This window comes from Peromyscus leucopus, chromosome X, assembly GCF_004664715.2.
Source record: "Peromyscus leucopus breed LL Stock chromosome X, UCI_PerLeu_2.1, whole genome shotgun sequence".
Lineage (NCBI taxonomy): Eukaryota > Metazoa > Chordata > Mammalia > Rodentia > Cricetidae > Peromyscus > Peromyscus leucopus.
Genome location: NC_051083.1, coordinates 56,144,800 through 56,162,684, shown reverse-complemented (window position 1 = coordinate 56,162,684; position 17,885 = coordinate 56,144,800). Strand labels below are relative to the sequence as shown.

The 17,885-nt window shown below is 40.1% G+C and overlaps 1 protein-coding gene across 1 annotated transcript in view; it reads left to right on the top strand.

The window, feature by feature from the left end:
* The first annotated feature begins 13,677 nt into the window (after positions 1 to 13,677).
* Positions 13,678 to 17,885, top strand: part of LOC114706482 (heat shock factor protein 3-like) — a 60,066-nt gene continuing 55,858 nt past the window's right edge. Inside the window, exon 1 of the mRNA XM_028888874.2 lies at positions 13,678 to 13,707. Coding sequence (XP_028744707.2) covers positions 13,678 to 13,707 — 30 coding nt within the window. The remainder of the gene's footprint in view (positions 13,708 to 17,885) is intronic.

Sequence of the window (17,885 nt, the reverse complement as noted above, 5' to 3'; positions counted from 1 at the left end):
ACTTTATTTGAAAAACATAATCTTTGCAGTAGTAATCCACTTAAAATCCTACTTTGTTAGAGTAGACCTTGGTCGAGTGAATGATATTCTCATCAGAAGAAGAAAACATGGACAAACAGACAAAAGAGAATACAATGTGTATACAGAAGCAAAGACTGAAGCCATTGAGGCTCACGATGCAGCTCATACTGTCATACTCAGGGTCCATCACTTCCAAAATGACAAAACAATTAAGGGGATGACACATCCACAGCTAAGAAATACCAAAGACTAGCAGAACAGTAAACCATAGAAATTAAAAGAGGCAAAAAAAAATGTCCTAGAGCTTTCAGAAATTATGGCCCTGATGACACCTTGAATGAAGAATTTAAACCCACAAAATGGTAACAAATATTTTCTTTTTTATTTTAATTCACCTACTACATTAGTTACTTTTACAGTACTGTAGCAAAGTACCCAGAAAAAGCAATTTAGGGAAGAAAAATCTATTTGGCTCACAGTTTGAGAGTATTGTCCATCAGGTGACTGACTCACAGCAGCAGGAATATAACATGCAGTGGCTGGTCACATTGTGTGTATAGTCAGGAAACAAAGCACAATGAAATGCTGGTGCTCAGTTCATTTTCTTTTTTTAATGCAATTTAGAAGCTCAGCCCATATAATGGTGATACCTACATACAGGTGGATTTTCCCACCTCAATTAACCTAATCTAGATAACCCTTCATAGACAGGTCCAAAATATAATTGCTCACATACATGCCTAGAGACTATCATGTTTAAAAATCCCTCCTAGATATATCCATAGGCTTATCTAGATCTTGTCAAGTTGACAATCAATATTAAGTATCACAATTCTACTCTATCAAATTGACACCCAAACACATCAGTTTTAAGCCATAGCCTTACACTCTTTGTCCTCATAAGCTCACAAACATTATATAATGCAAAATACATACAGTCCAACATCAAAAGTACCTTTAACAGTTCCAACACTTTTTATACATCCAAAGTTCAAGTATCATTTAAGACTTGAGGCTTTTAACTGTGAGCACCTGTAAAAAAAATAAAATAAAATAAAACAAGCTGAGTACTTCCAAAATAAAATAGCACAAAATAAAGTTTTCCATTCCTAAAGAGATGAAGTGGGACATAGTGAAGACTGACATAGCCAAAGCAAGATCAAAACCCAGAAGGACAAACACCAAATCTGACAGTTCTATGTCAGGCATCTTGTGACAGAATCATCTGGCCTTGAAAGTGTTTGAGTAGTCCAATGCCTCCAGCTCTCCTACCGGGAACATACACTGCCTCTTCTATTCCAGTGCCTATAGATCAATGTACTATGGTTCTGGCCTCTTCAACATCCTGGTATCTCCTTTTCAAGTTAGGTCTTATCTTCATAGCTTCATACATTGGCCTCTTGGGGCCTCTTTTCAGGGAGACACTGAAACACATTGCCTGGACATCAGTGGCTCTCCAAAACCATGATACAAGATTTTGTAAACCTTTTGATCTTGCATATTTAATGCCCACAGACCCAGTAACATGTGGACAATGCTTCCAACTTCTGCTGTCAAGTGGAAATCCGGGCAGAACATCTTCGACTGCTTTTATGATAGTCTTTGTGTGTTGTCCCTGGAAAACATCCTGTAGGCTATTGCTTTCAAGGAACATGAAATCTGTCCATCATTCCCAGTTTAGACTCTCTCCCTTTCAAATGAACTTGCATTTTCACAAATTGGAAGTTTTTATGTGTTTGGTGTTATGTTTAGGAACACTTTCTCATTGTCCCAGGGCAAAGCAGGTGGTTTCTTTTTAACAATTTCAGCCTCTTTTTCAGTAAATACCTTGATTGAAATTTGAAACTTGCTCAAGCCCCTTTCCTCAAGAAACTGTTCACTGTTTATTTCTTTCTGCTCTACTTGTTCTTTTTCACTATAGACATGAATCAGAGCACTGAGAAGTTGCCATGTCATAGGCACAATACTAGCCTGCCTTGAAATGGTAACTGCTGGACATTAATCCATTTCTTTTAAATTCAGCCTCACCCAAATTCTCAGAACATATGCCAGCAAAATGGCTCAGTGGGTGAGCATAACTACTGCTGACCTGCTGACCTGAGTTCTATCCATGGTGGAGAGAACAGACTGCTACAAATTGTCCTCCATTCATACACACATATAAAAAAATATAAACAAAAAAGGTTTTGGAGCTGGAGAGACAGCTCAGCTGATCTCCCTGAGGACCTGGGTTCGATTCCTAGCACTCATGCAGCAGCTCACAACTCTAACTCCAGTTCCAGGGGAATTTGATTCTATTCTGGCCTCTCCAGGTCCTGCACATGTATGTCACAAAGATGCACAAGCAGGTAAACGCTCATACATAAAAACTGTTCAAAACCAGTTTCTAATAAGAAGAAGGCAGTCAGATTCTCTGCCAGGACCTTACGTGAAAGGCCTCTAGCAGTTTTCTTCTACATTCCCTGTTTCCTTCTGACAGCTCATGAGCTAGGCCTGCACCATCTGCATTTCTTTTAGCAGTTTTGGTCTCCAAATTCCCAGGTCAACAGCCTGTCACAATATGCTTGCAACATTCAAGGAATGTTCTGAACTCTCCCACATTCCTCCTGAAAACCAGTTCCAAAGGTCTAAGTGTCAGAGTATGTAAGAATAGAACTCGTAGAAGGAAACAAAGAATGAGAATTTAGACCACATCCACAGCTATAGCAGGCTTTATTTAATGCCAGAGGAGTGACAGCTACAGACCTGGCTACACTGTGATCAGCGCAAAATAACCTGAGTTCAGGAGAACACAGATTCCATGCTTCAAGCTGGCATTTTTGTAGATAGGGATAGGGAAGGGGGAAAAAGCTTCCTTGGGGGCAGAATGTAGAAGTCAGCTGTTTTCCTTAGTTAAGCTTTAAACAAAAATAAACAACAAAAAAATCCCTGAAGGTGTGTTGTCTCTTTATGCAGCCACTGGATGTCTGGGGTACAGGCCGGTTGCTTTTCTTCTGCAATCTCTGGAAGCAGGATCAGGGTCAGCTGCTTTTCTTATGCAACCCACAAATAGCTGGTTTCCCGGAACTTTGATCTCAGTTTAGGGCCATGGTCTTTTTTTTTTTTTTTTTTTTTTTTTTTTTTTTTTTTTTTTTTTTTTTTTAGGGTGAGTTCCTTTATTAAAGACCTTTTTAGATATAAAGAACAGAGGGCCTTTTCCCCCTGTCAGTCTGCATGCTGCTGGTGTAATGGGCATAGTTCTAGGGTCTCGAGTGACACTAAAAGAGGTATTGCTTTTCCTTTGTCTTGTGTGACAGACTGAATGATAGCAGTGAGGCAATCCGAGAGGAATTTCTGTAATAAGTTTAAAAGACAAGGCAAAAATTTAAGTATGAAGATGATAAGGAGGAAGAGGGTAAGTAGAGAGAGGAGCCGGGATGGAAGAGTCTATCTGGAATATGAGACGTGCTGGGATTTTAGTGCCTGATGTCTGAGCTATTGGGCCCTGTTCTGAACAAGTTTTGATACGTTGGTGTAAAAGCAGCATTGTTCCAGTAGGGGAGCTCAAATTCCTCCACTGGTGCCAATCATGAGTTCTAGACCTCTACAGTTTTGAAACAAGCACCACAGCAGCCAAAGAGTCCAGTTGATCTTGAAGGCTGTTGAACTATCTGGAAATTTCTTTAAGGCTTTCTGAGAGATGATGAGATAGAGAAGTTGACTGATAGAAAAATATACCTAGCCCTACCAGCCCCCTCCCAAGCCAAAAGAGGATGTCCAGAGTTGCTAGTAAGAAGATGATGTGGATAGATAGCTCTCTTTGCTTTTACCAGAGTAGAGAGCAGGGTGATGAGTGGAGTACCTAGAGAGATGATAGAAATGCTAGGCAAGAACAGGACCAGGGTCTATGTCGCTTTCCAATTGCTAAGTAGACAAATGTAGGCACAGGACTCATAGACCCAGAAAAGCCCTGTCTCGTAGAAGAGACATGGAATAAGACTGAAGCAGGTGACTAGGTGTAGTTTCATCTTTTCTGTTGTGCAATAAGGAAAAGGCATGTCCTAGGGATGTGGTGGTGAAGGGTTGTAAGTTGATTAGGAAAGACTCATCAAATTTAGATTTCTCCTGAACTAGACAGAAAGTATTAGTTTCAAGGAAGGACCAGTAAGATATAGAGATGTTTAGAAGCCTATGAATAGTAATAGAATCACATGTGAATGGGGGAAACTATGGGTTTTGGAAAAATCTTTCCTAGCCCCAAGGAATCAGGTCTCTCCCAGTCCCAACAAAGGAACCTGGGGATAGATTAGGACAAACTGAAGGTAAGAGGACTGGAAAGACAATTTCTGAATCACCATGTTCTATAGGGAAGTCCTTTGGGGGAAACACAGTGATGGTGATGTTGCATTAGTCAAGTCTGGTGAGAGGTTACCAGCTGAATGGATATAGGGAAGCAGGGACTGTGGAGACATAAAGATACCTGATATGCTAGGGCTGCTGAGTTTAGTATGGATTTTTAAGTAGGCACTAAGGGATGGGAGAGTTAATTTTGTTAGAGTTTTAAATAATTGATTGATTCTGGTTTGCTTTTTTGAGTCATCTAGAGCAATCCAGAACTCTTCTTATAATATAGCTCAAAATTAAGCATGCCCTCATTGACTTCTGGTATATATTTTATTTCAGAGGTGTCAGTACAAATGAAGTAAAAACCCAACGAGGGGCCTGCTCACTGCAATCAAGCAAGTATGTGGTGGTAAAAAGGGAGAGATAAGAGGAAGAACTGGAGATGTGGTGGCTATCAGGACCAGGCTGGTGTGAGTTACCTACACTGCAATCTGAGCCCACAGTGATATCCAGATCCATGCTGCTGCTGAGGGCCATGTCTGGGACTGGGGTCTTGCTGCAACCTAGGTCTGTTTCGATGTCTGTGGCCCATTTTGCCACTGAAGGTTATATGGATATCCATGGTCTGGGTTGCTGCCTGAAGCCATATTGATGTCCACGGGCCATGCTGCCACCAGGGTCCTGAGTGGCCACCTGAGGCCATGGTGATGTCCAGATCCATGTTGCCCCTGAGGGTCATGTCTGGTTCCAAGGTCCTACTTCATCTGGGGTCTGCATCAGTGGTCAATGTCTATGGTTTGTGGTACTACTGAAATCCATGCTGCTGTCTGTGGTCTGGGCTACCACTTGAATACATGTTGATGTCTGTAGGCCATTCTGTCCCCAGGAGCCATATTGATGTGAGTATCCTGTGCTGCCACCTAGGTCCAGATTGGTATCTGTGGTCTGGGCTGCCTCTGAGGGCCTTGTGGGTCAGTGGCTCTACTACAGCCAGGGGCTGTATTCATGGTCTGTGCTGTCACTAGAAAACACGTGGAAGTCCATGATCCATGCTCCCACTAACTGTAAAGGGCAACGAAGCTACTTTTTCAGTGACATTAATGTTTGCAGATACACAGTTTAGAAAGAGGCACATGGAAGGCATCTGTGACAGCCCATATCCCCCCCCCCATTATTCCCCCCACCAAGGGAAAAGCAATGGCCTAGACAGGAAGCTATTGAGAAGAATGCTTAAAAGGTGTGATAAGGATACTGATGTTAGCTCTCCACTGTTGATGGCTTGTGGTGGGGGTATAGGAAGGAAACGACTCAGTTCTGTTTGAGGAGCAGGACACTTAGAGTTTGATCATGCTCCAGTGAGAATATGAATAACACAGATTGGACTTGGTTTGGTTGTTGTTTGTTTGTTTTTAATTTTCATTTGGGGGGCGCTTGTGGAGGAAGGTCACAAAGGTGACGAGGCAGACGCAGAAGGACTGGGAAATGAGTGCAGTTGGGGTTCACAATGTGAAATTTCCAAAGAACCAATAAAAGAAGAGGAAAAACCCCAAAGGGAATGTAAGCCAAGTTAAAAAAAAAAAAGTATGGGAAATGCCTTGTTGGCTGTCTGAGAGAGATAGAGGAAGCTCCTACAAGGAGGGGATAAAGAAAAAATATGTTTCCTTTAAAAAGCTGTGTTGTTAGAGAAGCGGTTTGAATTAGGTAGTTTAGAAAAGTATGAATCTGTTCATGTATGTGGCGAGGGAGGAGAGGGGGATGTGAAGGTGGCCCAGCACCTGTGATCAGAGCAATGAGGAAACAGTCAAAGAAAAGAGCAAGTTCCCCAAAGCAGGTGGCTTCCTCCCAGATAGAGGACAGCTAGGGTAATTCTTTGAGTTATAGTCCATCCTCTTAGAACTGCAATGGCTAACATCAAAGAAAGCACTAGGATTATTATTATTATTATTATTATTATTATCATTATTATTATTATTATTATGAGAGTCAGTGTGAGTAAGGCATCATGAACCCCCACCTACAAATGTCACATGTTTAACTAGTATTATTTGAAGACTCACTAGTTTGCACGTTTGTTTGACTCTTGTGTTGTTTTGAATGAAAATGGAGTTTGGCAAGAGGGGAGGACAATGAAAGAGTGAATGAATATTAGTTTTCCCAATGTGAAGTAGAGTAATTTTTTTATTTTTCTGTTGTTCCCTCTATGACCATGATGGATGTAGAGGCTGTCAGGAGGCCTCCTTAAAAGTCAGAGATCAAGGAAATAGAAGCTCCATTGTCAATAAAAAAGGAGATAGATTGGCCAGACACTGTCTTGGTTATCCTCAGTTCATGGAACTTGCCAAGAGTGGTAGGGGCTGATGAGCCCAAGCTTCCAGAAGTGTCATCTCTCCTGGGGACAGTGCATTTCCCAGTGTTCCTATTGTTTGAAGCTGGCAAAAGGCCTGGTAGGGGCCTGGGATTGGGTCATGCTCTTGCCTAATAGGCCATTGTACCACAACTAAAGCAGTCTCCAGGAAGCATTTGAGGGTACTGGTGACCTGATCTTATAGGTTGACTTGTCTTTTGTTGGGGATTGATGGCAGGTGCCAGTAACTGGTAATTAAGTTGAAGATGTTTCTTAACCTTTCCATTTTGGATTCTTCCTTCTTGTTATTAAAAACTTTGAAGGCCAGGTTGAGAAAGTCCATTAGGGGAGTCTAAGGAACGAGTTTGAGATTTTGAGTGTTTACAAATATTAGGGTCTGATTGGGGGATAATTTGAATATGAAGGAAGAGCTGGCCCTTGGAAGAAGTAGGGTCCAGATCAATTTATTTAGCAATTTCCTCTGTAAGGGAAATCCTGAAAGAGAGGGATTTTAATTGGGCTCCTGAATGGTTCCCTAATCTCATAATTAACCTTGCTATAGGCTTTATTTTTTAAACATTTCTATTAGGATGCAGGAGACCATATAATCTCTCTTATGTATATCATTAGATTGGTTTGTTTGGTATTTCCAACTGGGATCCTGGGAGATAGCATCTACTCCAATGGGATTATTCACTTACTTTGTTGATGTATTAGCATGTTGAATAACTGCAAAATATGGCCTTTTCATCCATTTTGATGGTAGATGTCAGAACACAGTAAATATCTGATCAGGTTAAATGATAATATTATATTAGTCCTTGTCTTAGTTAGGGTTTCTATTGCTGTGAAGAAACACCATGCCCATGACAACTCTTATAAAGGAAAACATTGAAATGGGGCTGGCTTACAGTTTCAGAGGTTTAGTCCATTATTATCATATCATGGCAGAAGCATGGTGGTGTGCAGGCAGACAGGGTGCTGGAGAAGGACCTGAGAATTCTACACCTTGATCTGCAGCCAACAGAAGCAACTGTGTGTTATATTGGATGTAGCCTGAGCATAGGAGACCTCAAAACCTACCCCCTACAGTGACACACTTCTTTCAATAAGGCCAAACCTCCTAATAGTGCCACTTCCTGTGGGGGCCATTTTCTTCCAACCACCACAGTCCTAGAAACTCTTTTCTAAATTTGGAGGAGTGTGCAGAAAGAAACTGCCCAGTTTTTCCTCTGCTTGACATGTATCAGCCATGGAAAAAGGAACATGAGCCTAGATGGAACTGTCAATCCGTGTAACTCCATGGAAAGGAAATGCAAGGGAAGTGGATAAAGGTGAGGGTGGGCTGTGTGGGCATGTGAGTCGAGGAGAAGGAGTCGGGAGAAAGATGATAGCCGTGCATAGACTGGAGGAACAGGAACAAGGAGAAGAGGAGCTGTGTACAGATAGGCAGTGGCTGTGGTTGAAAACGGGATAAGGGATGAGGTGGGGTGGGGTGGTTTGAGGCTGAAACTGATGGGTCAAGTAAGTGAGGGTGGAGAAAGAGAAGGGCAGTGGTGGACATATTGAAGTGACTCAGGAGTTGGGCTAGGGAAAGTGTGGATAAGGGATGGGAGTTGGTAAGACATTTTGGGGTGGAATACAGCATTTAGGTGAGTGAGGAGAAAAGGGAAGCAACTGCTTGGAGGAGAATCAGGTGACAGAGGGAAAGATTCAATCAACACTGAAGGGGAAAAAAACCTCTGGTGAGGTTTGGTGTATAGGGGCCCATCAGACAGATCAAGATCTAAGAGAGGGTCAGGGGAGTTAGGTTAAGATGTTGAAGCTAGCAGGGCCCCATAGTCAGAGTCCAGCAAACAAATGGAAGGACAGGGGTAGAGAGGTTTAAAAAGGTCTGAAGTTAGGCAATCTTTAACTCTGACATTTGTCACTTGTCCTAGAAGATAGGTGGATCACACAGGACAACTTTAGGCCAGCGATTTTGATTTTCAAGGGGATTTTGAGGCCAGATCTGAATGGAAGATCAGATGAGGTGGGGAATTTTAAGATCTGATTTGAGACCCCGTTATTTGAATTTTTTTCAGAAAGAAAGCCAAAGGACTGTTTTTAGGAATAGAGCCATAGATCTCATCTTCCTAATGATGTGACCCTCATGTTGTGGTGACCCCCAACCACAAAATTATGTCTTTTCTACTTCATAATGTAATTGTTGCTGCTGATATGCAGGGTATCTGATATGTGATCCCTGTGAAAGGGTAGTTAGAACCCCCAAAGGGTCGCTACTAACAGATTGAGAACCACTGGAATACAGGGAATTTTGCCCATGCTTGTTAGTCTGAAAACAAGTTGATACTAGTTTTCTACTCTGGAACATTCTCCAGGGACTGAAGTTTTACCAGAACAATGTTCTTGATTGTTTCTAAGGTGTCCCAGAGGAAACTGTTGTGGAGAACAAAAGACTCCCAAGATCTGTAGTTGAAGTCCCAAGTCAACACTGAGAATTACAGGGCCCTTACCTATTTATATGCTGAGAGGGACAATAAGCATGTTGAGAGTGTAGCTCCAGAAATGACAAAGATGCCCCCTCAGGTGCTGGAGGTTGCATTAGATAAGAAAAAGTGTGAACTTGCCACTCCTGCCAATAAGGAACTAAGACAAAACCCCTGCTCCATTCACATGACAATGAGACTTTGAGAAACCATGGCCCCTATTTTATTCACTGTTCTATTGCTGTGAAGAGGGCAGCTTATAACAGGAAGCATTAAATTAGTGGCTTGCTTACAGTTTCAGAGGCTTAGTCCATTTTCATCATAGTGGGGAGCATGGTGGTAAGAATAATAGCATGTTGCTGGAGAAGTAGATAAGAGCTATGTCCTTACCCATAGTGTGTGTGTGTGTGTGTGTGTGTGTGTGTGTGTGTGTGAGAGAGAGAGAGAGAGAGAGAGAGAGAGAGAGAGAGAGAGAGAGAGAGAGAGAGAGAGACTTGACTGGCTTGGGCTTTTAAAATCTCAAAGTCCACCTCCAGAGACATACCTCCTCCAGTAAGGTCAGGCCTCCTAATCCTTGTCACTCCCAAGTGACTAAATATTCAAATATATAAGCCTATGGGAGCCATTCTTATTCAAACCAGCATAGGTCAAGATGGAGTGGGGTCTCCAGATTGCATAAGGACCACCATTTATCCATAGTAAGCTCAGAGAATGGGGTGGCTCTTGTAACATGAAGAGAAATAGCAAATAGGAGATAAGCTAGAAGCCTGGTGAAGAAGGGACTCAGTGGGGCTGGAATGCCAGTGTGTAAGAATTAAGTTTGTAGGAAGAAATAAATGATGAGAACAGCTAGAACAGGGATTATTTAATGCCAGAGAGTTACTTCTCCAGATCTTTCTATTCTGTGCTCAAGGCCCAGGACCCAGAAACCAATAAAATGACAAGAGTTCAAAACACAGTTTACATGATTCAAGGGGGGGGTGTGGTTATGGATAGGGAAAGGAGGAGGTTTCCTTAGGGACAGAAAGTTAGTTGTTTTCCTTAGATAAGCTTTTTTTTCTTTTTCTTTTCTTTTCTTTTTTTTTTTTTTTTTTAAACTTCAGGGTGTGTTGGTTCTTTGAAACCACTGGATGTCTAGAGTAGGGGATCAGATGCTTCAAAGAGCTGGCTTCCTGGAACTTTGAGTTCAGTTTAGGGCCTTGGCTTTTTGAGGGTGGAGTCCTTTATTAAAGACTCTCACCGGGCGGTGGTGGCGCACGCCTTTAATCCCAGCACTCGGGAGGCAGAGCCAGGCGGATCTCTGTGAGTTCGAGGCCAGCCTGGACTACCAAGTGAGTTCCAGGAAAAGGCGCAAAGCTACACAGAGAAACCCTGTTTCAAAAAACCAAAAAAAACCAAAAAACAAAAAAAAAGACTCTCTATACATAAAGGGTAGAAGGTGTTGTTGTCAGCCTAACTATTTGCTGTTGGTAGAAAGGGCATCATTCTAAGGTTTTTGGGTCTGGAGTAACTCTAAAAGAAGTATTGTTTTTACTTTGTCTTGTGTGATGGACTGAGTGATGGCAGTGAGGTACTCAGACTACTAGAACAGCTGTCCCATTTTTCAGTACCAATATTCTGTATCTAATTTAGATAATCACTCTTCAATATGCCCAGAGGCTGACCTAACTGAGATACTTTCTCACAAACATGCCCAAAAGCTTGTCTTCAGAGTTATTCTCGATTCTGTCAAGTTTACAATATTAACCATAACACCTAGTTTCTGGGACTTCATTGAAACATCCTTAAAATATGAACATACTTTCCCTTTTCCATAGTTTACAGTATTAGAGAAGCACTTGGCTGTGTCACTGCGAATCTGAGCACTAACATTTTCTTGCCCTGGAAACCCAATATTTATGTGAAAGAGAAGGAGTGGTGGGCTGTTGCCTCAATTACTACTAAGGAGAACACTTCCAAAGTCATGTTAATCAAGTACCAGAGAATATTCAAAATATTCTAAAAGTGATTTTGTGTGATTAATGTGTAATCTAGATGGGTATTCTCCATTGACCTACCCCTCCAATAAAAAAGTTAAAGCATTTGACATAAATATAATTTTGATGATATCCCTCCCTAAAGATCAAACACTAGGCAGTTGGCACTTCTGGAGAGAAAAGTGATTGTTTAGATTGAGAGTATCTTCCTGAGACCTAAATACCAACAGAATTTTTGAAATGACAGTTAATAAAGCTGAGAGCTTATATTTTGGGTTATAAGTAGAATAAAGAGAGAGAGAGTAAATGGAAATAGTGCAAGCTTTTGAAATCTCAAAGCCCAACCCAAGGACATACCTACTTCCATGAGGCCACATCTTCTAATCCTTCTCAAACAGTTCCACCACCTTGTGACTAAATTTTCAAACATATGAGTCTATGGGAGCCATTCTCATTCTATTCCATTACCTGATCCCCCTAAGCTTGTAGCCATATCATGATGTAAAATGGATTTAGTTCAACTTCAAAAGTCCCCATAGTCTTTTACCATCTCAAGATAGCTTAGAAGTCCAATGTCCAAAGTCTCTTCTGAGACTCAAGATAATCTCTTAATTGTAACCCCTGTAAAATCAAATATCAAATTATGTGCTTCCAACATATACACAACTATTTCAGAAACTAAGAATGGGGAAATAATGAAGAAATATTGTACTAAACCAAGACCAAATTCTAGCAACAAACACCAAATCTCATAGCATCATGTCTAATGTCAAAGGGCTTAAATCAGTGATTCTCAACCTGTGGGTCATGACCTCTTTTGAGGTCAAGCAATCCTTTCACAAGGGTTGCCTAAGACTATCAGAAAATACAGAAATTTATGTTACAATTCATAATAGTTGCAAAATCACAGTTCTGAAGTAGCAGCAAAAAAACTTTAATGGTGGGGGGGGTTACCCCAACATGAGGGTCACATGAGGGTCACACAGGAAAGTTGAGAAGCACTGACTTAAATGGACCCACCTTACTGCTTTGCTAACTGGAACATATTTCCCTCTTGGGCTGGTTCCACTCTCTGTATGTAGCTTTCCTTGGCAAATATCCCAGGGTTCTGGCATCTTCTACACCCTGGGTTCTCCAACACAACCCAGACTTCACTTTCACGGCTTCAGGCAATGGCCTGTCAGGGTCTCTCCTGCCACACGCTTGCCTTTGGCTGCTCTCTTTAACTGAGGAGAAAGATTCTACAACCACTTTACTCTTGTATCCTTAATGAATATAAAGCCAGAACCATGTAGCTGACGTTGCCAAGTTTGGCTGCCTGCTTGGGATGGAGTCTGGCCTCCTCCATGAATACATTTACAAAATCTTTGATTTCTTGTTGCTTTTTAGGAATAGAAAAGTCCTGAAGCCTTTTATGTTTACAAGTTTCAGGATTCGCTAGGTAGGGTCTTGCCCTAAAAGTACCACTCCTTTTAGTCCATTTTGCATTAGGTCTTTCTTTATCTCTTTCAGCACAAACAAGACTCAGCTCCAACATTAAACTTTCTGCTGCTCATTTTCTCCTCACACTGTACATTTTGTGTTTCTTTTTGTCCTGCTTGCTCGTTTTCATTGTAGGCTTGCATAAGAATGATTGCTGATAGCCATGAGCCAGAGTCAATATTAGACTGTCTTGAAATCTCATCTGTAAACAAAATTAGTCCAACACTTTTTAATTAGACTCAGACAGATTTTTAAAGTGAGATTTGGACTACTTTCCTAGTTCAAAGTTCCAAAGTCTTCCACATTCCTACAAAAAAAAAAAAGGTGACATGGTCAGGCTTGTTACAACAATACCCAACTCCTGTTGGTACCAACTTTTGTCTTAGTTACTATTCTACTGCTGTGATAAAACACCATGATAAAGGTGACTTATAAAAAAAAGTAGTTTATTTGGGCCTTACCATTTCAGAGGGTGAGTCCATGACCATAACTGTAGGGAGCATGGCAGGACACAGACAAACATGGCTCTGCAGTAGCTGAGAACTTATTTCTTGACCCATAAGTAGGAGACAGAGAAACCTGGGAATGGCATGGGCTTCTGAAACCTCAAAGCCTGCCCCAGTGACACACTTCTTTTCACAAGTCCATACCTCGTAATCATTTCCAAAGATTTCTACAACCAGGGACTAAGTAATTTAATACATAAGCTTATGGGGCCATTCTGATTCAAACAACCACAGGCAGGGTCAGAGTCACTGAACAGATACCAGTAGAGGCTATTTGTGAAGGTGTAGCCCAGTTACATTAGAGATCCCTGCATTTTGGAGATTGCCAGTACTATAGAATGACCACTGACAACAGCAGCAGGCATCGATTGGAGTTGATCTGAGCCTAGGAGATAAACTGTGTGTTATATGTATGGCAGAGGTAGAGACCTGTGACCATACAACCTTTTGGAGCCCAAAATATCTTTAGTGAATCTCAAATATTGGACATTGAGTTATTTATACTGTTGTTGGAGTTTAGCTGTCTTATTCGAACTATGACTGTATCCTGGTTCTTCATTCCAGGAGTAAGAAATGATGCAACATATTTTGTTTTAATTTTATAGGAGCCCACAGTTAACAGACAGGAATTTTACAGAGATATTGGGATTTTACAGTGTCTTTCAAATTTTAGAGAGATTCTTGGATATTGTAGAGACTTTGGATGTTTTAAAGTGACTGAAATTTTAAAATGTTTGAGTTTTTAAATACAATGGAACTTGTAAAAGTTGGAATATTTTATATTGTGGTATTAATAATAATACCATCTTGGAGACAAATGAGAAAAGAAAGGTTCTAGTTGAAAAATGATGTGTCTGCGTATGAAGTTGGCAAGGGGTCAATTCTACTGGCTAGTTTTATATCAATTTGACATAAGCTTGAGTCATTTGTGAAAAGAAACCCTCAAGTGAGAAAATGTCCATGCCAGACTGGCCTGTAGGCAAGCCTATGATTCATTTTATTGATTGATGATCGATGTGGGTGGGTCTAGCTCATTATACACAGGGCCACCCTTTGGTTGGTGGTACTATGTGCTATAAGAAAGCAGGCAGGGCAAACCATGAGGATCAAGTCAATAGCTGGCACTCTTCTATTGTTTCTACATCAGTTCCTGCCTCTAGGTACCTGTGTTGACTTCCAGCTCTGACTTTCCTGGATAATAGATTACAACTAAAAAGTGAAATAAACAATTTCCTCCCTAATTTGCTTTTGGCCATGGTATTTTGTCATGGCAATAGAAACTATAACAGCAATAGAAAAATCCTGAGGACATTAAAAAATGCTGGAAGGATTAGCATTCCAGATCTCAGAACACATCACATGGCTATAGTAATAAAAAATAGCATGATATTGGGTCAGGGGAGATATGTAGACTAATGGAACAAAAATGAGTGTATATATCTGATATTTGACAAAGAAGCCAAAAACACATGTTAGAGAAAAAACAGCATCTTCAACAAATGGTTCTGGGAATACTGAATGTCCATATGCAGAAGAATAAAAGTAGATCCATTTTTATCACCCTGAACAAAAATTAACTCCAAATGAATCAAGGATGTCAATATGAACCCTTAAACAGTAAAACTCATCCAAAAAATGTAACTAGTACCCCGCAAGATAGAGAAGTAGAAAAGGGCTTTCTGAATAAGACTCCATTTACCAAGTAATTAAGGTCAACAATTGGCAAATGGTACTTCACAATATCAAAATCTTATGTACAGCAAAAGTAACAATCAACCAAATGAAGAAAAAGCTCACAGAGTAGGAGGGAGTCTGCTAGCTAAACATCTGATAGAGTTTTAATGTTCAGAATATATAAATAACTAAAAAAGCAAAGAGTCTAGAAAACAACTCAGTTAAAAATAGGCTGTAGATATGAACAGAGATTTCTCAAAAAAGGAAATAAAAATGGCTAAGAATATCTCAAAATGTGTTCCTGGGATGATGTAAATGATTTGTTCCAAAGCAAAGAGTAGTGAGTACTTTATTCACATATCATTCTTGAAACAGAGTGGTGCCACCCAACAATGAATTGAAAATATGAAACTAATAAGCAGGTATGTAAATAACACCAGTCTCTGCAAATAGTTATAGCTGCTGTTATTAAAAGCTTTCTATTGCTGTGATAAAACATCATAAAAAAGGCAACTTGGGGAGGAAAGGGATCTTGACCATAGTCCATCATTGAAGGAAGCCAGTGCAGGAACCATTATGTGGGAACCGAAGCAGCATGAAGGGATGCTGCTTACACACTTGCTCTCCATGGTTTGCTCATCCTGCTTTCCTTTACCACCCAGCACCATCTGTCCATGGGTAGTACCACCCACAGTAGGCAGGACCCTCCACATCAATCATTAACCAAGAAAATACCCAACAAACACGCCCACAGGATAATCTGATGGATGATTTTCTCAACTGATGTTCCCTTTTCCCAGGTGACCTTTTGTGTCAACTTAACAAAACGCAAAACAGTATGCCTGCAAATCAAAGACCATTCTCTATGTGTATTTAATCTGCAAAAACTTTCTCATTAGACACAAGTCATTTATTTTGGTCACACAAAAATGGTAATGGTGTCATTTACTACAGAGCTATCTAGATCACATAAGAATAATTAAAAATTTCATGATATGAACTTTTTAATATAATGCTTACCCCATGTTATATAAAGATAAACAAATTTATGTTACTAAAACTGTAAAAATTAACCAAGGAAAGACTTGAAAATTTTGAAAGGTATAAATTGTTTTAACATATAAGCCTTAAAACTGTATTTTTTCAATATGAGTATGATGAGTTTAGAACAGAATCACACTAAAATTCTTTTGGAAAAATAAACATGTAAAAAAAAGACTCAGAAATATATTGAAAAAGAAAAGTTATAGTAGATAGATAGATAGATAGATAGATAGATAGATAGATAGATAGATAGATAGATAGATAGACAGATTACTATATATTACAGTATAATGTAACCTTATAGCAATTAAAGAAATTTGGTACCAGCAAATGATGCAATAGAAAACATAATCAGTGGAACAGATCTCAAAATTGAACTCCACACATAGGAGAAACATAAGTTATTAAATTCAGAAAGTGTGAAGTTTTGGACTTGATCTGCAACACTGTACAAAAAGTACATTAATACTGGGACAACTAGACAACAGATAAGCCGTTTAGACAAAAAGAAAGGGAAAAATGACTCACTTCCTATCTCTGTCCTTGTCAAAGTAGATTGTACATGGAACAAAGGAACAAAGAGCAGTCTGTCTGCTTTCTTTATTTCATGTTCTTTCTTGAGATTCAAACTCATAGCTGCCTGTAACTCAAGTTCCAGGAGATCCAATTCCCTCTTTGAATAGGCACCAGGCATGCATGAGGTACACATACAGACAAGAATATATAAGAACATGGCCAGAAATAAGAACCAATAAACACAAAAGAAAGAATAGTAATATTAGTTTCATTTTATGTGAAAACACTGAAGTGGAGAGGTTATACATCTTCTCACAGCCAGTACACCCCAGGATAAGAATTCAACAACATGTGATCTGATCCTAGATTCCACAATTCCTCCACTGTGTAACCTTGCCTCTCTATAACAATGATAGAATATTGGTAGGCACACAGAAAGTGGACAATAAAGCCAAGAGTGAAGAATAAACCTTGAGCTAAGCATGTGTGTGTGTGTGTGTGTGTGTGTGTGTGTGTGTGTGTGTGTGTGTGTGTTTCCTTCTGTTAAATAATGGACCATTTGAAGTAGCATAATGGGTATTAAGACAGTAAATGGAAATTTAAACCACTCCAAAGAAGGTACTGATTATTAACTTTATATGTTGTATAATTTTGGATATAATTTCAATAAACCCAAGGTTTCGTGTGGAGGAAACTTGGTCTCTGACATGACAATATAGAAAGGCAGTGTTGAATCAGAAATCTATAAAATTGATCCTACCTGGTAGGCTCTAGATTGGATTCCCACCAAAAAAGTCAGAAAGAAGGATTTGTGGGTCTACTGGAGTGGAAGAGTTTGCTTGGAGAGCGTTCCTTTAAAGGAAATAAGAAAGGCCTCTTGGAGTTAATTCGCTTAAGATGTTTTTAAACAAAATAACCAGTATTTTCCTACCTCACCACATGATATCCTCTGTTACATATTCTTGTGCTCTATTGGTATTTGCTGTGTAACATCGCCAAGGGGACCATCACCATAGCCCAAATGATGCAAGATTCACACCTTTGAACCTCCAGAACAAAGAGTTAAATAAAGCTAGCCTTCTCCCTCTCTCTCTCTTCTCTCTCTCTCTCTCTCTCTCTCTCTCTCTCTCTCTCTCTCTCTTTCTCTCTCCCTCTCTTCTCTCTCTCTCCTCTCTCTCTCTCTCTCTCTCTCTCTCTCTCTCTCTCTCTCTCTCTCTCTCTGTGTGTGTGTGTGTGTGTACTGAGGATTGAACTGTGAGCCTCTGGGCATGCTAAGCACACAGTAAACCACTGAGATATACTAAAAGTTACTTTTTTAATTTAAATATTCTTTATACAATACATTTTGGTCATGTTTTCTTCTATCTCAACTCCCAGATCCTCTCCACCTCCTTATCCACCCAACTGCATGTACCCCCAAACAAACAAACAAATAAAAACAACAAAAGATACCTACTGGGAAAGGGAAAGTCAGTTTTCTCCAATGGAGTATTATTACTTTGTGTATCAA